This window comes from Carassius carassius, chromosome 23 (assembly GCF_963082965.1).
Source record: "Carassius carassius chromosome 23, fCarCar2.1, whole genome shotgun sequence".
Lineage (NCBI taxonomy): Eukaryota > Metazoa > Chordata > Actinopteri > Cypriniformes > Cyprinidae > Carassius > Carassius carassius.
Window position 1 is genome coordinate 26694466 of NC_081777.1, and position 23216 is coordinate 26717681.

Sequence of the window (23216 nt, forward strand, 5' to 3'; positions counted from 1 at the left end):
AGAAAAATAGCAGAGCTCCCTGTGGGAAAATACAGTCAGACAACCAGCAGAGCCCAAACCACTCCTGAAACTGTAGTTTCACGATGGGCCATTTATATTTAGAACGGCTTTCCAGCAGTAGAGGTGTGCTTGCACTTCCTGCCCTGGTTTCACAGTCCTGATCTACCAAGAGTCCTGCAGCAGCCCTACTAATAAAATCATCGCTCTGAACTGAAAAGCAGGCAGGTGACAGTCTGATTCATTGAAGTCTCAGGGTCTCTTTTTCTTCTGTCTATTATCACCCACCATTATATCTTCTCATATTGAGAATACTGCTGAAACTAGAACATCGAAAAGCCCTGTCTGTTTTGCCTAGCTGCAAATTCTTGCCCTGGCGGTACTGGTGTTAGAAAACAATGGAACGGAGCTTTTAAAGCATGCAAAGGAGGCTTTTGTGTAACGGTGTGCTCTGGCCATTTCCACATACACCAATGTACGTGGTGAATCAGTTCACATGTACAGAAGCTGTTGCAGTCCATTTCAAGCTATAGCTGCAGACCAAAATGGTATATCTGTTTGGCCAGGCCTGCTCTGCCATTGGAGATTTTTTTTAAATCCTCAGCCTCTACAAATCTGTTATAATGGATAGGCAGGGGAGCCTTACAAGGACGGAAATTTTCTCTTTCGTCAACCCTTGGATTCGATACTTCCTGTTCTTCTTCAGCTTACTATTCTGGGTAAGTGAGGCCTCTGACACCAGCTCCAAATGTTGTTTTACTGAGGGAGAGGACATTTCCAGGCCGCAGAGCTTAAGCTCTTTGGCCAGCTTTGAAATGAATAAAACATCAGGGGGTGTAATTTGGTCTTTTCAACAGACTCGCAACTGTTCTGCAACCTTGATATTTTCAACACAACACACCTCAATTCTGAGCACTCTATTTGCATACAATTGCAAGGAATTTTATAGCTATGAAAAGAGTAAAAATACCACTCTTCAGCCTGTAATCGCAGAATATGATGCAGTGGAAGGCTTGAATCTCCCAAAGAAACATGCAATCAAAACAAAAGCATCTGTTCTCTTGCTCTTCTTCTGTTCGTAGAGTTTGCGTTTTGTTTTATCAGTGCATTGTGACAGAGTCTGCACAGATCTGCCATTTAGAATCAAGTGAATGGCTCACGCTGCAGAATTTGCCTTGGATTATGCTTTTCTTCAAGACTCTTAAGCTTCCAGTAAACTTCCCATTGAATTTAAAATGTTCTGTACAGGATGAAAATGCAACATTTCAAAATGCATCTTGAATAGACAAAAAAGAAAAAGAAAAAAAACTCCTAAACTCTCAATTCTAACCAAGACATTTACTTAAACCTGAATAATTATATTATATATTGGCCCCTGCTGGCCCAGTTTGTTTGCTTGTTCATTTCATTATTTTTACTTATTTATTCCTAGTAAAAGTCCAACATTTTATTTTTCAGATATATTTTTCTTTTTAAGAAAACATTACCTTATTGATTTGGAAGTCAGTAAGATTTTAGTTTTTTTTAATATATAAATGAATATACTTTTATTCAGTGAGTAAAAAATGGCATTCATTTTTTGTCACAGTAGAGACATAAAAAGTAAAAAAAAATATGTATTAGTATTCTAGAGTCAAATGTGAGTCTATCCGTCTGACAGCTAACGCTTGGCAAAGAGTGGGTCATACAACAGGACAATGATCTTGACCACACCAACAAATCTACAACAGAATGGCTGGAAGAAGAGAATCAAGGTGTTTTTTAGACACCCAAACAAAGTCCAGACCTCATCATATATATATATATATATATATATATATATATATATATACACACACACACACACTGACCCCAAACCTTTGAACGCTTTTTCATTTGCAAATCCGACTATGATGGATCCCCCCTTTCTACTCGATGCCTCTATGAATATCACAGTTTGAGCAAAACATCTTCTGTTAGCCATCTAGATAATTTGGTGACACTATTGAACAAACCAAAAACTAAACCTTTCTGACAAATAATTGATTCAACATTAAAATATATGGAAATGGAATAAAAGCCACACACTGTGCATTCAAATCATTTTAAACACTGCTGAATTTTGTCACATTACAAGCAGTTGCCGTCACTCAAATCGCTAACTCTCATTGAAAATACATGATCTGCAGAATGTGATTGCCATTAATTGTCTTTTGTGAGTGAGTATTGTGCTGGAAACTTTTTCTTTTGTGTTCACATGAACAGCACAGCCAAATCACACTCTTTCACACTAAACCGATGTTTGTGCACAACAGATGGCCCTCTGGACCGAATGTGACGGCATAATCCATTAGTCTTTTGTTCCAGCCGCACTGGCTTGCTGGGTTTTTCAGAAAAGCACAAAACCACATATATGGAGTGGCTGTTCCTCCACTGCACCAAAAAAGCCTCTGAATGGCTCTTTAACCTCATTCCTTATAGTTCATATGCAAGCTAAGTACAGAGATGCTCTCAAACTATTTACACTGACACATAAGGAGCGAGATGATAAGATTCAACTACTTTTATAAACTCAGACGGAAGACTCTTCAGCTGCATAATGGAACTGCAGTGGCACTCAGACACACAAAAACCTTCTACTGTACCACATGGTGACTGCAGCAATATTTCCAGCACTGCCAACAGGGTCTCAGGACCAGGCTGTTGCTCAGAAACTCTTACCCTTTAGCTCTGAGAATGCAGCCTTTGATTAAAATGATAATAATAACCAGTAATAATATATTTATATGAAGAAACCATAAATTCCAACAATCCAATATAAAACCACTTTAAATGTCTGAATGTGATTTCATTATATAAAACAATATCAAGTCAAGTGTCAAAACACTCTAGAGCTTTTCCCAGAACAAACTTCATATTTCTGAGCTATGGTTTCAATACCTTATAAGCAACTGGTGCAAGAATGTGTTTGTATGTATGTATGTATATATATATATATATACAGTACAGACCAAAAGTTTGGACACACCTTCTCATTCAAAGAGTTTTCTTTATTTTCATGACTATGAAGATTGTAGATTCAGACTGAAGGCATCAAAACTATGAATTAACACATGTGGAATTATATATGGAATTATATACATAAAAAAGTGTGAAACAACTGAAAATATGTCATATTCTAGGTTCTTCAAAGTAGCCACCTTTTGCTTTGATTACTGCTTTGCACACTCTTGGCATTCTCTTGATGAGCTTCAAGAGGTAGTCACCTGAAATGTTCTTCCAACAGTCTTGGAGGAGTTCCCCGAGAGATGCTTAGCACTTGTTGGCCCTTTTGCCCTCTGTCTGCGGTCCAGCTCACCCCTAAACCATCTCGATTGGGTTCAGGTCCGGTCACTGTGGAGGCCAGGTCATCTGGCACAGCACCCCATCACTCTCCTTCTTGGTCAAACAGCCCTTGATGCCTTCAGTGTGACTCTACAATTTTCATAGTCATGAAAATAAAGAAAACCCTTTGAATGAGAAGGTGTGTCCAAACTTTTGGTCTGTACTGTATACACACACATACAAACATACACACACACAAAAACATACATACATACAGAAATTATATATTCACTTTTTCTTTTATATATTTAGCTATTTTTATTTTATTTTATGTACAAAAATATAAATTATATCATTTCGTTTAAGCATAAATATGTTACGCTGAATGACCATGGAACATCAACATGATCATTTTATTTTCACATTTTGAAACGGAGTAGACACTAGAGTAGGCATTTAATATGCAAACGTATATAAAATCACTTTTGTACATTTTGATGCAGACACCAAAATGCAAAGACTTATAAATAAACACACACTCACGCCATCCTTGTATTTTGAGAACGATTTATGAGCATTTGATTATTTCATGTTATTTGTTTATTTATGTTTATTTATCCATTTTTAGGTGTTTTCTCTTCTTATTGTAGCTATTGGAGTATATGCCAAAGTTCAGAAAGCTACAGGTATGTAAGTGTTGTGTGTTCCTCACCTCTGATTAAACTGCCGAAGTGTATGGATCAGTCGAGAGGTTAGCAGTGTTTCTGGGTTTTTTTCCCCAGACGCAGTGCGTGACACGTTCTTTATTGATCCTGCTGTGATTCTCATTGTGGTCGGGGTGGTCATGTTCTTCATCACCTTCTGCGGATGCATCGGAGCTCTGCGAGAAAACATACGGCTCCTCAAAATTGTGAGCATTAACGCACATACTTCACATTTTTATCCAAAGTGACTTACAAATTAAAATTACCCTTTACCTATACAGGGAAGACTAGCACTAGTTGTCACAGGGCTATTAAAGCTGTAAACTAAAGCTATTTAAAACAAGTTGTTAATTCAAATAAATTAGAAATACAATAACATACATATTAGATGAAAATCTAAAAATCTTGAAATGCAATTAACTAAAATTAGCTTAACTGTAGGCACTAAAATTAGACTGGGAATAAATAAAATAAAATAATGAAAAAAAAATTTTTTTAAAGTACTATTAAAAACCCTAATAAAATAGCAACAGCACAAAAAAATACTAATACAAATTATAAATCTAAATTGTAAAAAATAAAAGCTAAATATTAATTAAATATCAGTAGCCATGTCATTAAAGTGTAAACTACATGGTGAAAAATTCACTGGTGTACAAACTTTGACAACTAGCCCTGGTCTTCCCAACACATCTGTTATCATCAGTTAATTTGATCACTTATTTAAATAGCAGTTAATGACAATTATCACTTCCTTTGTTTTCTTTCCTGCTCCTTTCTAGTTCTCATTTAGTCTTACCCTGGTCTTTCTAACCCAAATGGTCATTGCAATCCTGGGCTTCTTCTACTCTGACCAGGTGGGCTTTCACTTGAAACTTCAGTGTATAAACTAGATGGGATTTCTGCAGCACTGATACAGGATACGGGCTATCATATGAAACATATTTCATTGTTATGACTTTCACACACTGCAGGTTGTTAAAGATTAATTGAAACATTAGGCTTTGGCTTGGTTAACCTCTTTTAGCAGTCATCTGTCTGTCTCTAAGTCCATCTCGTGGGATAGCTAGTCGATTTAAAAGCAATACAACATTCAGTTCCATTGTTCATCTTATCCTTAATGCCAATTCCCACTATAGAGTTTCCTATCGTTCTAACATTACCTCATCCTAAGTTCTAAAGTTCTACAGTCCAGGAGAAGGTCCCATCGAGTATACTTCACTGTCAGAACACAGTGCACACAGTAAAACAGGGCAGTTTAACGACGTCGCTTCAAGCATCGTCGCTGCTTAATGATTAAAGAGCTTTGCCAGATCAAAGTGGAACCAAATGTTCTGTTTTGATGGAGGCTTCCTGTTAATGACATTCAGAGGTGCTTGAACATGCCAGCATTAGAGGAACTGACAGGGCAGGAGCAGAGCTCAGGAGGGCCCCAAGAGTTAATTACCACACTAAAGCATATGCTATTAGAGCCGCCATGGTGAATTAGCACCTGTCTCCCGTAGCACAATTACATATGCACAACCCAGATGGAAGTGTTTGATTTTTAGGTATGTATGGAAATATACTTGGTGGCTAGACTGTATGAAGTGTCATGTTCACAGACAAGCGATGCTTTGGGAAAATTCGTGAAAAAGGCTATTGTGCACTATCGAGATGACCTGGACCTTCAAAACCTAATGGACTACATCCAAAAAGAGGTATGGGTGTTATTTTGCGCAGACTCTGTAAATTCTTTATGCATCAGGCCAACTGGAAAACATGCAAGACACTATAAGCAGTCTTGCATTTCTACAACCAAATTTTTTTCATTTTGTTCAATTTAATGCATCTTTGCTGAAAAAAAAAACATATATACTATACTAAACTATATATATATATATATATATATATATATATATAGTCCTTTTTGTCTATTTTTAAGTGGTCATCTGGACATACTGTAAATGTTTTTTAAAATAAAAAATATGAAGGTTAGTAAAAGATGACAGAATTTCGTGCACTATATATACACCTACTGTATACACTATATTCTATACCTACCTTTTGTTTGGTAATGGTAATTTGAACACATGCATTGCTCTCCAAATAAGAAAATGTTCTACTCTCCGATACAGCACAGTATGTTCTCCTGCCTCTTTGTCTTTCTCATAGTGAAAACTCTTGTGGGTCCATCAGACACAAGGTGAATATGTGTCTTAGAGACTGTCAAAAAATACTTTCACTCCATTTGCTTCTCCTTACAGTTCAAATGCTGTGGTTGGAACAACTACACCGACTGGTCCTGGAACCTCTACTTCAACTGCACCCCGTCAAACCCCAGCAATGAGAGATGCGCGGTTCCCTTCTCATGCTGCACTCCTCTACCAGGAGAGGTGAGAGTCAAGCACCTGATTTTTAATCTGCAGTTATGAATATCCAAAATGAACATGGACATAGAAATAGAAGCAGATATGAGCAGGGGCGAAAATCTCATCTAAATGTTGGGGGGGACAATAAACATAACATTTCTCACGAGCAAGTTTTGAAGGGGACACCAATAAAACAGGCTAAATTGTACTTAAGAATATGGGTACAGAGAGGAAAGCCTTACTATTGCATGGAGACCGTTCCATTATCCTTCTTCTCAAAGTTTCTTTCTGGTTCGATGAAAAAGCTGACTAAATTGACGAAAACATTCTTCAAAACTATTTATTTATTTTTTTGCAATGTTTTTGAAGTTGTTTACACAATCAAGCCACCAAAATACAATGGAATTTGAACTTAACTTCAACTTTGCTATTAAATGTGCTATATAAATAAATAAATGTTGTTGCTTCACAGTTATAATTAAAACATGCATATATAAAAACATTTTCCATGCCTAGCAAAATGAAGGCATACACACTCTTAGACATACACCCTCACACAACTGTATAGTGAGATCCGTATAGACGTGAAAGACAGGGTAAGAAACAAACAAAAATAATAATAATTTATTACATCAATGACTGATTTGTTCAAAAAGTGGATTCCCTCAGTTAGGAAACACCTCCTCAGTGTGTTTCTCAAAGACACAATTAGTGCTGTTACTGCTGTAGCTTAGTTTTCAACATCTTTCGTTGGTGAAATAGAGCTAAAACAGTCAATATGGTGCCTAAAATGCACTTAATATTAACTTCTTGTTTATTAAATTTTTATAAAAATCTAAATCACATTTGTTATGCTAATATCTGGAGAACAACTGCACTCTTAGTATGATGTTATATTAGATTAACTATATTAAATGAAATAAACTGACCAGTGGCGGCTCGTGAATTTTAAAATAGAGGAGGCAAACTAATTGTATTGGCCTGGGGATCCCTGCCAATTGTTATTATTATTATTATTATTTGCTTAACCAGTTTAAAATGGCTTTTTGGCAGCTTTTAGTCAGAAACCATAAAGAAAATATATTCAATATCGTTGCTCATAATAAATACTTGGTAAATTATCAGCCCAGCCGCTCCGGGAGACGTTAAGCACGTAATTTATGTCTCTATGATGGTTGGTTGATATTCCAGAAGGGAGGCTAGCCTCCTCTAAGATGTTACTTTTCTCAGCACTCCTCAGCGCTGAAAGTGAACACTCGATGCTGATTGGTTCCCCTGGCATCCCCCTCCCCTTCTCTTTCACTTAGCGGTATAATTACATCAGCAGATTCGACACATTCGCGATAGAAAAGCGGAGCTTTCGTGTGATGGTATTACAACTGTGAAATTACAAAAAAAAATTATATACATTCTGAGACATGAACTGAAATGAATAATGAATTTTATTAACATTAAATCTTCCTCATTTTCACCTCAAAATTTGGGGGAACTGTGCCTCCCCTGCCTCACCCGACGAGCCGCCACTGAAACCGACTAAATCATAGTGAACGCGGGAAAATCTAAATGCGCACCCGCACTAGTCTAATCTAACGTACAAGACTTGTGTACACTATTGGTGTGTGTAAGATGTTATTAAACAAGCTAGGTAAACGCCTGTATAAAACGCCTGTTATAATCGCTAACAGCGCAGACTACATCGGTGACAAAAGTAAATTGGTACACAATAATATTTTTTGGACAAGACTATTAATGACTCCGCATCATCTATATTAAAGAGAAAATAATCACGTCATCCGATGTTTAATGTGAATAAAGTAAACTTGACTTATGGAGTTCCACAACAATTGTTTTCTTGCACCGGACTGTGTGTGTGTGTGTGTGTGTGTGTCGGTGGTGGTGAGGTAAAAGGGGAGCAGGCAGTGGACCAAAGCACTGTGAGGCAAAGCAGGGGGAACTCGAGATGTTTAAAACTTTTTTTGTTGTTGCTCAGTTTGCATTTGTATTGTTTTACTACTTACACAATTAGTTTAACTATATATCATTATATTATTTACAATACACATATTTCAATTATATTTTAGGGGGGGACAACCCTCAGATGCGGGGGTCCGGACCCTCCGACCCCCCCGCGATTTCCGCCTATGGATATGAGGTCTGTCAGTGAAGCGAGGATTCATATGGCACTTTATGAGTTGAAATGACTTTGGTGCGACTGAAGCTCTAAATCATTATAATTACATTCAACTTTACAATATTGTTTTATATTTCCCCAGTTTCACCCCTTCAAATTTAAAACATTCACTCAAATGTTCTTGGTACAGTAACTGTATTATTTATAATCATCTCTGCATATGACCTAAAAATAGCAGTAAGATTTTTAATGTTATTGAAAGATGTCTCTTTTGCTCACCAAAGCAAAATACAGCAAAACTGTAATTTTGTGAAATATTATTTCAATTTAAATTAACTAATTATATTAGAACATATTTGAACAGTTTTCATTGTCACTTGATCCTTCAGAAATCATTCTAATATGCTGCTTCTCATAAAACATGTCTAATTATTATCACTGGTAAACAGTTGAGCTGCTAAATAATTTTGTGGAAATCATGAAACTTCTTTTCAAGATTGTTTAGATATATAGAAAGTTGGAGAAGAATGTCAATTTATTTGAAACTGAAATCTTTTGCAACATTATATAATTGTTACTGTCATTTTTTATCCCTGCTGAATAAAAGTATTAAATTAATTGTTAATTATTTTATGCTAAATTGGAGACCTAAAGCATACACTAGTTACAAAGGTTGTACTAGTATTACTACAGCTCATAGCTCACTCTTAGTTGAGATTTTAAACTTGTTTAAAAGTTCAAAACATAATTCAGATGTTTAAAGTCTTTTCTAAAAGATTAGAATCAATTTTGAACTAGTGGACAGATTGAGTGTGAAAAAAAAGAGCCAAAAGGACTCAAGCCATGTACATCAAAGACTTGCTGGTCCTTGTTCAACTAACCAACCAGAGCCTAGCAACCACATAGCAACATGCTACCAACCACTCAGAACGCTTTAGCCGCTGCAAATCAAGTAAATGTTACAAAAAGGCAAACACCATGCACTCACAATTACAGAAAATGTCAAATTTGAGTTCAGTTATACAGTGATCCTTCATTTTGATCCTTTATTTGAACACAATCCCTCCCCTTTTGTTTCAGTCTTTGTAGTCTAACATTAGTGCCAAGGCAAAGTTGTGTTATTTTTCATCTCATCAGCTCAACAAAACTGTATGTGGTCATTGGTTTATTGCACTAAGTGCCACGAAAGACGGATTCAAAGTGTCGAGTCAGCCTTTGCCCTTCCTCTACGCCTTCATCTTTAACGATGATGGCCTGTGCCGCCCGCTAATTAGCCCAGTTATAATCACATCAGTAAGAGCTTTGTGAAGTTAAACAGATTGGGTTTACCAAACGTATCAGTAATACAAAGTTTCAATTCCGACACAGTTGTCACAGCAGCAGCTCGAGGAGAATTTATGAGTTCTGAATTGCTTTCTTGCCTCTCAAGACAGTGGATGACCGAGCGGTGCCATTTTGGCATGACGTCCAAAGCAGCTGCTTTGCTGAAATGCTAAATGTGTGCTCCAATTCAATCCGTGAGACGTGTGTAAATGCTGATAAGATACCCAAACAGAACATAGATCACAGATTTAGAGCCACTCCTTGGCAGACCTAAATATTATGATCTCTGTTTCCTTGGCAAATGTCTACGGTGATTGCTGGATAAACACACTCTAAACAGGTCAGAGCGGACGAAATGCAATTCTTTCAAACAAAAACAGAAGAAAAACCAAGGAGCTGTGTCACATTTAAAGACGCTGTGAGTGAAAAGCTGTGTGGTTTACAGGTTTAATTGTTTTCCAGTACTCAAACGTACTGTTGAAGTGAAAAGAATGGCAGAAAATGCGGTGATTCATCCAAACAGATGTTCACATGTAGACAATAACATCTGCGCAAGCAATATGAAAATGAATCATAACATTATTTCTGGGAGACCTGGAGGGATCACATGCGTTCGTTTAACCATCAACAAAATATATTTATAAATGCTGTTAAAAGTTATATTTTATCCCGTTTTGGACATTAAAATGATCTTTCAGATGCAAACATGTAGGTTTCTTGTCAGTTATCAGTCATGGATACTGCAAGCTGTGTGAAATCTCTGTAGAAATGGGGTGATGAATGATTAAACCACACATTAAGGAAATTCCTGCTGCAAACATTCAATTGAAAACTGCATATGTCTGCAGATGTGAACTTGACCTGCATTCTACATCTGCAGCCCACTAAACAAAAGGGAATTCAACATCCTCTGGTTGCGTGGTAAAAGAGATGTATAAAGCTTAAGGGGAAGTGACCGGCCCTGACCCATTAGATAACATAGGATGCAGTCGAGTCAGAAAATCTAGCTGGCTTTGGTAGGTGTTAAAAATGTGCATGCCAGATGAGAATAAACATCAACGACAGAATCAAAAGCACTAAGAATCTCTCAATATTAATTAATTTACACGTTTGCTTGTCAGGACAGCTGATAATGTGCGCAGGTTTATTATTATTATAATTTAGTTTACCTTGTTATGAAGATGCAAAGGTGTTTTTTGTGGTTGTTAGATGTTTGCTTACTCTCCCAAAACCACCTCAGATGATATTCTGGACCCAGATATGGCAAAAATATGCATAGTATTAATAGTGCTGCTTGTTTTAGCAATGCTAATAATTAATCATGTTTGTATTTGTACACTATGGATTTAAAATGAGGTGCAATAAGCAAACATGTCTAGAATGAGGCTAAAACATTACTGCCCCCTGCTGCTTATAGACTAAAAACATCTGGTACTATTTCAGACTGTGATCAACACCATGTGTGGTTTTGGGGTTCAAACACAAAACCACCTGGACACCACTAAATCGATCTATCCGGTGGGCTGTGCAGACAGAGCTGTAATATGGATTGAATCTCACCTGCTGTTAGTTGGGGCACTCACGCTGGGTCTTGCTTTACCACAGGTAACATTGAACTTGTGAGTGATTTCGGTTTCTCAGACAGATCATGGATGCTGATTGGTCAGTATAGCAGGGTTGTTAAACATTACTGCACAAACAAACAAAAATTACTGAATATTAATGTAATATTACTGCTTTAGCAATCAATATTTAATGGATAGTCCACCAAAAAAATGTATATCTAAAAAAAAAAAACAGTTGTTTACAACCTGTATGAGTTGTTTTTTTTTTTTAACGAAGATATTTTTGAAAAATATGGGTAACTATACAAACCCATTGACTCCCACAGTATGGAGGAAAAACACTATGGACCATCAACTACCCACATTTTTCAAAATATGTTCCTTTATGTTTCATCAGAAGAAAGAAACTCATACAGGTTTGTAACAGTTTAAGGGTTAGTAGATGTTTAACTAGGTGAACTGTCCCGTTAACCTTTATATTAATGTAGGACATATAACACTAAAATAATAATAAGTACATACTGTAACAGCAAACCCATCTGCCAAACTGTTTTTACCTAAATCACTAGTTTAAGCCTATAAAAATTATTTGTGTTTTAGAGTTTCATGATGGATCTCTGGAAACCTCAAACTTATTATGTAAATAAAAAGGTCAGGTTGATATATTAAGTGGAAGGTGTCATAGCACGAAAAAAAAAGGTGTCAAGAAAAGCATTTGTAAGCAAAAAGGGGAAGCTAGAGTGCCTGTAATAAACTATGAATCAACATTAAGGATCAGAGTTAGCATAGCATCACGTTTACAGTTCACCGACTAGGTTTGAAAACTGTTAATAATAGCAACAACGTCAAGTTCTAAATAGCCAAGTATTTCGTTATTACTGTTTTACCGCATGTGATATGAAACGCAATTGTTATGAGTAGTGTCAGCATTGCCAAACTTTAGTAACCTTGTTTTCAACAAGTCAAAACAACAGCAGCCATTGGTGCGCCTCATGTCATCAGATTCATCCGTGCAAAACAACAGAGACGAAGCACAAATCAAGTGACCAGCACTATGTTCATCCGCAAAGATGATGTTTTACGTTGTAGTTTTACATTTCATACATAGTGTTTCATTAAACTTACCTTTCAGAATGAAACAATTACCCGTTTAAATGAGCAAGCAAGTTTTTCAATTGTTCGATCAACCATTCAGATTTCATTAAAAAAAAATTTTGATCAGAGAATCACAATGGTCCATTCTGCTGTGGCTTTGTTAGAAACCATTTTCATTGGTGGAGCAGAAACAAAGCAATTGTCAATATAGTGTCTGTTCATTATAAATCAGTGATGCATGTATCTCTCTGTGTGTGACCTTTTTAATAATTCATATAATTAAGGATATAGATACAGACAACCTGAATTATACAGACAGTCAAATTTAATCCATGCACCTCCAATATATATATAACGTCTTTTAAGATTGTGATCCTTTTGAAATGAATGTTGTGTATTCGTATCCCGCATCACTGAATGCAATGAACTGCATTTTACAATTCATGAATTTTTCAGTGGGTGTTGGGCTGAAACTGAAATTGCTATCCCCCCTCCATGCACAGTGCTGTCCTGACACAGTTTTTCTGTTTGATCTACAGTTCGCAGGCATCATTCTGTCTCAAGTCCTCATTTCTGAGATCCAGAAAGAGATCGGATCCGTCATGTAGAAGCAGCAGACAATCACCTGCAGTGCTGCCAAACTGATGCTTTCATTCTGCACTGACTGTTCTCACAGCACAATTTCCTATCAGTTTCATTTCACTATGCCTTGGAGCCAGTTCTTATTTATTTGCTATTTTGGTTTACATTTTTCTGTTATTTGATTAAAAAAAAAAAAGTTTTTCATTAAAAATTCAAAAGGCTGGAGGCACACAGCATTGAATAATCATGGTCATTTGTTGCATGCCTACTGTTCAGACTTGATTAACACATAATGCAAAGGAAAATCTTTCCAAAGACTTTCAATTTTTTTTATATGTCTTGCGATGTAGGAGGAAGAGACCAGACTAACAGTTTAACATTGCTGGAGGAGTGATCCCATTAAACACAAGACTTTGTTCAGTGCAAACTCTTGGGCTGTACTCAGGCTCTCTGATCTGGTGTCTACTGTTAAATGTGTTAGGAAAGCAGCCCATAATTAAACCAACAGAGAACAGGCTATTAACTGTGTAGGGAATTGGGTCTGGATTTAAACATGTAAGGAGTGGGCTCTCTGGATCAGCCGGTCTGTGAGCGGGGAGTTTGGCCGCACTGCGTCTCTCTCGATCAGCATGGATCTAGGGACAAAAACACACAACACCTGCTTCCTTAGAAAGAGTCCAAGAAAATCCCTGCAGGAGAATATTCCTGTCAGAATGAAGCATTTTAAAATAGTCACATGCACTTCATTTTATGTACAACCCGTGCAGAACAGTTGGGAGTTTGTGATTTGGAAGAGTTTGGATTCATGAGCACGGCATACTAATGAAATGCAACATGTACATTTCTTTGACTCTGAATTACACAGAAATACCTGGCATCCGCAGACCATTTGGTTATAATTAGCACATCAACTGACAACACAATTCATCTTTAATGGGAAACCTGTGGCCTTGTATGGCAGTTTTATTGAATTCTACATGCAAATAACTGCACTTCTGTTGTGTGCCTTTATTCACCACCAGTTCAAAGAACGCAGAGGATTTTCACCCATTTTTCTTTTTTAAAAGGCGATGGCTTTTTATCTATTATACTCTTCAGTTAACAACTTTTTTTTTGTTATTTATCAGCTTGGAAACAATAAAATATTAAAGTTATATTTTTTATTTATTGTATAAAATCAAATAACATCATTTATTTTTATTATTATTATTATTATCTTAAAGATTTGATCTTATCTTTTTTTTTAATTTCTTTAAAGTGCAGCATAAAAGCTGAAAAAAGACAACAAATGAGCTATTTGAAAACTTTTTCTTTTTCACTTAGAAGGGTATAACACAATGTTTACCTGGCAGATTGTTGGTGTTCTTTGTTTCCAGACTTCATGGCAGCATGAATAAGGAGCTGACTGAAAACATCTCTCTGCAGAAGAACAAATAAAGAAGTTGTTTAGAATGGTAACACTGCTTATCTTATACGTACTGTAGTGCTGTGATGAAAGACCTGTGCGTCACTGCCCCCTATCTCTATAAAGTGGTCTTTGATGGGTTCGAGCAGCACCACGGCCTGGCTGTAGTTTCCCTGCTCATACTCCAGCAGAGCCTGACACATGGGCAGCCCCACACGCTTGGCTATCTGGAGCTGATGGTTCTCTGCTGGGTCTCTGAAGGAGGAAAAGTGTTAAAATAGACATTTCTGTCATCATTTAGTCATTCCTTGTACAACAAATACAACTTTTTTGGAGTTTGCGAGACCCTGGTCAATGTATGTTAACCGCAGCATGAATGTGAACTGACTTTTTATTCAAAACATTTTATTCATATAGATTATTTCATCTTTTTGGGTATTACCTTATATAAAGACATTCATAAAATTGCCAGAAACAAGTTTAAGAACATTTTAGTTAAAGATCAGAAGTGATACTCAAAGATGGAATAATGTTAAAGTTTCTCTCCAAGGCAAAATCTCCACCGTCAAATTTTTTTGTTTCCTAGGCTTACTTTTCTTTTTTCTATGTTGCCTCTTTCCCCTCCTCCAGGTTACTTTCAGGAGATCATTTCCATAATTTCCCAGTTTATCTGGAATGGTAAACAACCCAGAATAAACCTTGTCACATTGCAGCGTCCTATACTTTCAGGAGGATTGGCTGTGCCAAATTTTGAATTATATTATTGGTCACTCCAACTTAAGGCTCTTCATACTTGGGTCAATCCTCAATCTAAAGTTTCATGGAGAGTAATCGAAGCTGACAAGGTTAAACCACATAGGCTCCAAGATATTTTATTTGCTGGCACAGGAAATAAAGGTGATAAATATAAATTTAGACTTTTGTGGCCAATTCTATCAGGATCTGGAGAAGAGTGGAACGCCTGATGGGAGGACCTTTCAAATTTTGTAACACCACACCCTTATGGCACAACTTACATTTTTTATGTGGAAATCAGCCATTTGTCCAGCCCTCTTGGTCTACATTGTGCATAAACACGTGCGGTGACTTAAATGATAACCAAGGATTCTACTCGCTTCTAGAATTAAGAACTAAGTTCTGTTTACCAGCATCCTCATATTTTCTCGCTATGCTCTCAAGGCCTATGGAGTTCCCTGGGCATCCCCCATTTCCTCATCATATGTGGGATTGGATCGCACCACCCTCTGGTCGGCCATCTGTTTCTTTAACATATAGTAAACTTAATGATCACACTGCAAAGCCTCTTTCTATTAAACATATATGGAATCGTGAATTAACAGATTTTGATTTATCGGTCGACAGGGAGAATGTGTGGTCTAATCTAATCTTAACTTCTAAAAACTTTGCTCATCATGTCATCCATAGAGCATACATAACCTCCGTACAAGAGGTTCAAAATGAAACTGCATTCGACCTATAACTGCCATATCTGTAATAATGTATCATCAGGTACTTTTCCACACATGTTTTGGGAATGTCCAGTTGTTGCCAACCTATGGACTTATGTGAATTCTATTTTATCCTTTTTACTGCAAACTGATCACATGTCTAATCCAGGTTTATGTCTTCTCAATGATGTTTCCGACTCCTGTATATGTTCATTAAAGAAGAGAATGTTGTTTGCTGGTTACGCAACGGTCAAACACGTCTACCTCGTGTTTACATAGAAAAATAATGGAAAAGTAGGATTCTGTGTGAACAGCCCCTAATACGGCTTCATTCTGCTTTATAAAATCATTTGAAATCAAAATGATTTTATTCTATTGATATATTAAGCCATAGTTTTGTTACATTACCCTAATGTTGAGTAGAAAGTGTCACCTTGATAGAAACAGATTTTACACATATTTATAATGTTTTGATTTTTCACAGCATACATTTGTGCAGTACAAGAAAATAAATAACTGCCTTTTTTTTTAGGTGGTATGGTCTTTTTATACCAAAAGCCTAAAGAAAAACATTGTGCACTTTGTGAAAACACTCCTTTCTTTGAACAGATGCTGTGCTGAAAATACAGCTCTCAGAGGACTCTTCTCCATCATGTTATCTTATAAAACACTGCATGCTAACAAGAAATGTATTTTTGTGCTCTTGTGATACTTTCGATACACTCGGTGTTCATTCTGTACAACCTTTCCTGGACGTTAGTTTTGGCTGCTATGACAAATTGGAATGAATATGCATGCAGCGAGTCAGCCTTGAAAACACTAGTCTTCCACAGAGTAGGGAGATTTCTAAGAAATCTCACGCGGAGCCTGAAGACACGGTACATTCATCCACAACTCGGCCTCCACAAACTCCCACCCGTGAGCAGAACCTGGCTGTAATGTAATCTCTTGAGTGGGTTATGTAATGTTTGCGGCTCACTTAGCTAGCTCCTGAAGGTTCTCCAGCAGGCGCTGAGTGGTGGCGGTCTCCTTACTACCCAGGGAAACCATGAGGAAGTGAAGGTTATTGAAAAGTAACGTGTGGTCTTCTGTGTGTGGCTGGGTCACCTGCAGCAGCTCTCTGTAGCGGTCCTTCACACTCAAACCTGCACTTTGGGTGCATTTCAGCACAAAAACCTGCCTCTTATTCAACCATAATGCAACACGTCCAGTTTCCCATCCCAGCTCATCAGCATTTCTGAACCATGCCTACAGGCAGCAAAACCAGCCAGACAGAGAGGGACGCTTCACTGGCAGCTACCAGCTTCCCTCCAGATGTCTCAAGGTGCAGTCACAATAGACTTCACTTTCCATCCATTTTCATTCATACGGATGTGAATACGAGAGAGCAGAAAGTTCATGTTTGCGAACCAAAGTTAAAGTGAACTCTGTCCTGCGAATTAGCATGGTATAAAAACTTCTGAACTCTTTAGAGTTATTTACAGGAGACAAACTTTAAATCTGCATGGTTTGTAATTTCAGATGCTTTAGAATGAACTTCAAAGGCTACTTTATTAATAACTTTTTTTTTCTAAATAAACACAATTACTTTACATTTTCTAAATGACTACAGTACATACTGGTTAGTGCTTTTGTAAAACTGCTTGAAAATGTGTTTTGTTTTGTGAAAAGCTTTATAAAAACAGACTATATTTTTCAGCAGAGACCTTTAACGCATCCTTGAAAATAGATCATGACATTCGGTACTTCAGCTGTGCCCATAAATAAGCTAAATAATAATAATAAAAAAAAAAGAGCAGGAGCAGTTAGCCATTTCTCAAACCAGATCACCCTAAGATCAAGAGCAGAAAGGTTGAACTCCCCTTTATCTTCTATTTATCTTCTCTGAGGAATGTCACAAATATCTCATAAAATATCTTCTAGATGACCGGCGAAACTTCACAGATTGCACTGTAAATGTCTCTCCCTGCAACTACATTTTCCACAAGGAAAAAATGCTTTTTTTCAAGCATTTCCAAGGAACTTGACTGCAAAAAATATTTCTTGATCAGTAGTACCTTTGCTATGTCTAAACTTGAGATGCAAAATTGTTTGAGATATTTTTTTTCTTTGAGTTTTTAGCATGAATCAAGACATTTTTTAAATATAAATACAGATAAATGCGGATTAGCTATTTTATAACACATTCAGGTGTCTGTTTCTGTTCTTTACCAAAATACACTCGTTTTCAAGGTACAGAAGCATGCCTAACAACATTCAAGTGCTTTTCACATCACATCAGGGCTTTTCAACATAGCAAATTCACATGTTATATTCCAGCGCAGACTTCAGACACAACCTGCCTTGATTGAACGCTCAAATGCAAATGTGTTCAGCATGCGCTGGCTGTTGATGGATTCCAACCAGAAATAGACTCAACCGACATTTCTCTGCTCCTGCTCAGAAACAGTGAGTTGTACTGTTTTCAATCTCTATTTTGAGACTGGATGATGTCTCACCCTCCAGCTCTAGTCTGTAGAGCAATGAACAAGAGTCTACGACGTCCAGCATGGCTCCAGACTGCACACTGCGCCGAGAAACCTGGAGAAAGGTTTCAAATGTCACATTACCAGTAACTTCAACTGCGTTCATCTCAATTTTCATTTAAAATATTACATTATATGACTTTGACAGGTCATATACTGAATAATTCAGATAAATAATTTGAACTAATTCCATATATATGGATGCTTCTTTATAATCAACAGGTTTGACAATTTCAGCTATATTGCAAACAGGTGCATAAAATCAAGCATATGGAGTATGTAAAGGCCATCATTTTAAAAATATTGCAGAGTATGTATTATCTTTAAGCCAAGTTGGCAAAAACAAAAGTCCAAACTAGAATGATTTCATGAAAGAACTTGACTGGCTTGCACAAAGCCCAGATCTGAACACCGCTGAGTTTAAACACAGAATGTCAGCCAGAACCCCCTGTCCAACATCTCTACCTAAAATCCTTGATGAGTGTGTCTGAATGGAAGTAAATCTCCACATCCAAGATACAACGTACAACAGTAAGCCTTCACACTTTCAACAATTACAGATGTGTTCTTGTGGACACACACTTCTGGCCATGTAAAATCCCAATACTACTGGGATTTATATAACTGAACTTTTAAGTTATGTAAGGATTGTTAATGGATTATGAAATTTATTAAGGCGTGTTATCTACTTTAACAACTTTCTAAATATAAAGTGCTCTTTTAAGAGTGCCTTGTCTTCACTTGTCTGACTAAATGCACCTGCTGCACCCATATGCTCCTGAGTCCTGTCTACATCAGTTCAACTTTCACCAGCCTGAATCCGTCACATTCCATATGGAACACATGTCAGGATTCACACTTCTCCCCTGGTGTGATTTATTACATTCACAACATGCCTGCAAAATTGATTCTACACTTCTAAAAAGTAGTGTGGTGGTACAGCAGGTGGTATCATATGTCACTATCTTTGATATACACGGAACGCTGTGCCTTGGTATTGACATGTCAAAGAATACCATACTACTACCATGATATGTAGAAAAAAAACATATTGGAATTATACTGGAAACCACTGAAGTACCATGCCACTTCTTGGTTAGCAAATATAATGTTAATGGCAAGAGCTCAGCAGTGCACTGACCTGCTCATCAAAAATCTTCAAAGCTGCTTCATAATCACCTTATGGAGAAAAAAAAATAAAGAAAAAATAATTTAAAAAAAAAAGTATTCATAAAAAAAAAAAAATATATATATATATATATATATATATATTGTTGCTACCCATGTTGTTAGAATTTTACCTTTTCAATGTGAAATAGAGCCCAGTGCCAGTAATTATGACATGCCAGTATATCACACACCTTTAGGGGAGATATAACACTATATGACCAAGGCTTTTACAATCTTTTTACAATCACAGTGTGCTTCTACATGTTAATCTTTATATGTTCTGGATGGTATTTCTGACCATCCAGTCTTTCTCTGTAGAGGCCATGAACTTCAGTCCCTTATCCATCTCAGCCACAACGTGGACACTCCATCCGTCCTCAGGGGTCAGAGCCAGGGCCTGCAGGCACAATGAATGACAATAATGGTGCATTCAGTTAATAAGATTTATAAAGCAGAAAATAGTTTTAGTAATTACTTTTAATATAAACATAATAAAAATATAAATTTATTTGCTTGTTTGTTGGTATAAAATTTAAAGTAAAAAAAAATAAATAAAAAAAAAATAAAAATAAAAATAAAAATAATAATAATAATAATAATAATAATTATATATATATATATATATATATATATATATATATATATATATATATATATATATATATATATATATATAAATTTAATAGTTCTAATTTTCTTGTGTGTTTTAATTTTCTGGGTTTATCAGATAAAATATGAATATAATCATAATTAATAATGCATGTTTTATAGCTTAATTAGTTATTTTTTTACATTATAGTGCCATAAAGTAGTGAGCAAGCTAAAACAAAACTACTACCTCTTTTGCCATTTTTTCAGCTTCATCATACAAACGAGTCTCAAGAAGCCCAAGGAATACATCCCTTTAAGATAACTGAGGAAGAAAAAAAAAAGAAAACATCCAATGAAAACATCATACTGTATATACTATAATACAATATATATTTTACAAGTAATTCACAACTAATCACATGGCAAAACGCATTCCAAGACAGCATTGGTGGAGCACTGGCGGGGCACCTGCCTGTAGAGGGGCATATGCGGTTTCCAGAGGGGCAGAACCCTGGCCACCGAGTCCCTCATCTGAGTCTGTTCACCCAGGTAGAAGAATCCGTCATGGACAAACTTCAGTGCCAGCATGTCTGTGGGGTGATCCACCAAAATACCCTCCCAAACCTCACAGGCTTTGTGCAGGGCTCTGAAACATACCATTCAGTCTGCTTCATCCATAATTCATTTGACATTTTACAAATGTATGTTTTTGGTTTTGTTTTTTGTACCATGTATATACTATTATAGTATTTTTCATGTTTAATTAGCTTTTAGTTTTATATTGTCATTTTAATTTATTTGAAGTTTTAACAGTTTTTTTATTTATATATTTCTATTTACCTTTTTTAAATGTAATTTGAGTACTTCAACTTAAACGTATCTCAGTACTCCTAATAATTCACCATTTCTAATTATAATTTTTTCATTTTATATTTATATTTTATTTCAGCATTATTTCAATTACTGAATATGATTTTAAATAGTTTTAGTTTATGATAACACTGTATTAAAATCACAGTCCTTTTCAAATCAGATATTTTTTACCTCGCAAAATTAAATCTAAAATTAAATTTAAATAAAATTTAAAAATAAAGTCACCTCTGACCTCTCTGTTAAAAGTGCTCTTTTGACTAAATACTCTTGGTTTTACTAAACCAAATTCATTAGTGCTGAGAAAAAGAAATGATTGGAAAACTTCTGTACAAAGATTTCTTTATTCAAGAATTTTAATCCGGCTTAAACTTTCATATGACAGTCACACTCTTTTCACAATACAGAATACAGAAAATTATTTTACTGAGTGGCCGGATGTGAAACGTTCATAATGTCACCTGTTGAATGTTCTCATACACTCACCCTTTAGAAAAGAGCTCCACGGCTTCACGTGGTTCCTCTCTCTAGACGTGAGCTCCTGAGTGTTGGCTAACTCCACAGTCCTCCTCACTGCGCTGGCCAATCTCTCGTCCCGCAGGACTGAACTTCCTGTTCCCACCAGCTCCAGCCCAGTAGAGATCACATGACCCATCACTGCAGCACAGAGAGAAGACACTAATGAGGACTTAGGAAAGCCTTGGCTGGCTTCTATCACCGTGAAGGCGTTTATCGTGCGATAATGACCAGCTGAATGCACATTATCACACTTATTACAAGGCTACTTGCCAAATAGACACAAAAATACTTAAATATTACGTGAGTGATATAAAAACAATGTGATAGCAGAATACCACAGGGGAAATCTCTGTAATACAGCCTTCTATTCCTCCCAGTGTCTCATTATTACGCCAGGACACATACTGATCACCAGAGACAGAAATATTGAGGTTAGTTATACAAATACACACAGTTATCAGTATCAGCATATGCATATGTACCTGAGACAGTATGGCATCGTATAGTTTACAGGCCTCATTACTGCTGGTGGACAGAGGCAGACCTTCAGATTTCCATGCCTGACAACACACGCACAACAGAAATGTTACGTTGTCTGTATGAAGTGTAACTGAAATTTGTTGGCTTAGAAAGATTGCTTGAAGTAGCTTTGTGCCCCCAATACAATATCTAACGTTAATGCATACTGTGCAGGACAACATGCAAAACACATTAACTTACTTTTTCAAAACAAGATGTAAACTGATCTGTTGTGATACAGAAACTGCTGACAAATCACAAACTGAAACCTATTCTCATGAACAACTGCAGCTTTCACGGTGTACGTGTTTTCGTTTTGTTTTTGCATTTGTCTTACTTGTTTACAACGAGTATTGTGTAACGTTAACAGTTTGGTTGTATTGTTTACAAAGTTTTTTGTCTTCCACTGTTTGGCTGTTTAATAAAGTAATCTTAACCAAGCAAACGCCAATGACAAGGTCACCAGGGTTCAGCAAACTTTTATATATCTGTATTGAGTTCGGATTTGCAATTACTTTTTATCTCGAAAAACCCATAAAAGTTGCTGACCTTGAAAGCATGTAGCCTACTGCGAATTACACATTGTAAACAAAAATCCTAACTGACCTTGCGGTCCCTGAAACTCGACACGTTCATTCTCACAGCCAGAGGTTTCCTTCAGCGATGACAGACAGGCTCTTGAGGTCCAGCCTTTGAAGTCGGATCTTTCCGATGAATCATTTGGCTTCACACCGCTCTAAATGTTTCGTTCACGAATCGGACTAGTAACAGCTTAATAATTGAATCAAGAGCTGTCTTTTTCGAACACGTCGACTCGCATGGTTAACAATATTTTCGGCCAAGATGTACACTGAAAAGTTTTATAGGTTCTACATGGCCCTATGAATCGAAATATGGCTGTAGTAAAATGAACTGGGACACACATTACAACAAACACATTTAAATAATAAAACGTAATCGAAAATGTGGTACTTTACCGTTTTAGAGCATAATATGCCAAGATGTCAGGAAACGTGATAAGATTGCAGCGATTCGTTTTCTGAACCAGTACATCGAGCTGTTGGCAAGCTGTCCAAAGGAACCGATTCTTCGCTTAAATGAATCGGACTTCCCACCGC

General features: G+C 36.6%; 1 protein-coding gene and 1 pseudogene across 1 annotated transcript; one reads left to right on the forward strand and one right to left on the reverse strand.

Annotated features, from left to right (window-relative positions):
- The first annotated feature begins 456 nt into the window (after positions 1-456).
- On the forward strand, positions 457-13151 carry tspan33b (tetraspanin 33b). Its single transcript, XM_059506770.1, has 8 exons — positions 457-716; positions 3929-3986; positions 4083-4210; positions 4787-4861; positions 5609-5704; positions 6251-6379; positions 11253-11414; positions 13009-13151. Exons 1-8 carry the CDS (start codon positions 621-623, stop codon positions 13075-13077), a joined length of 813 nt encoding a protein of 270 aa, XP_059362753.1. The 5' UTR covers positions 457-620; the 3' UTR covers positions 13078-13151.
- On the reverse strand, positions 12621-22765 carry LOC132101660 (tetratricopeptide repeat protein 38-like; annotated as a pseudogene).
- Between the last annotated feature and the right edge of the window lie 451 nt (positions 22766-23216).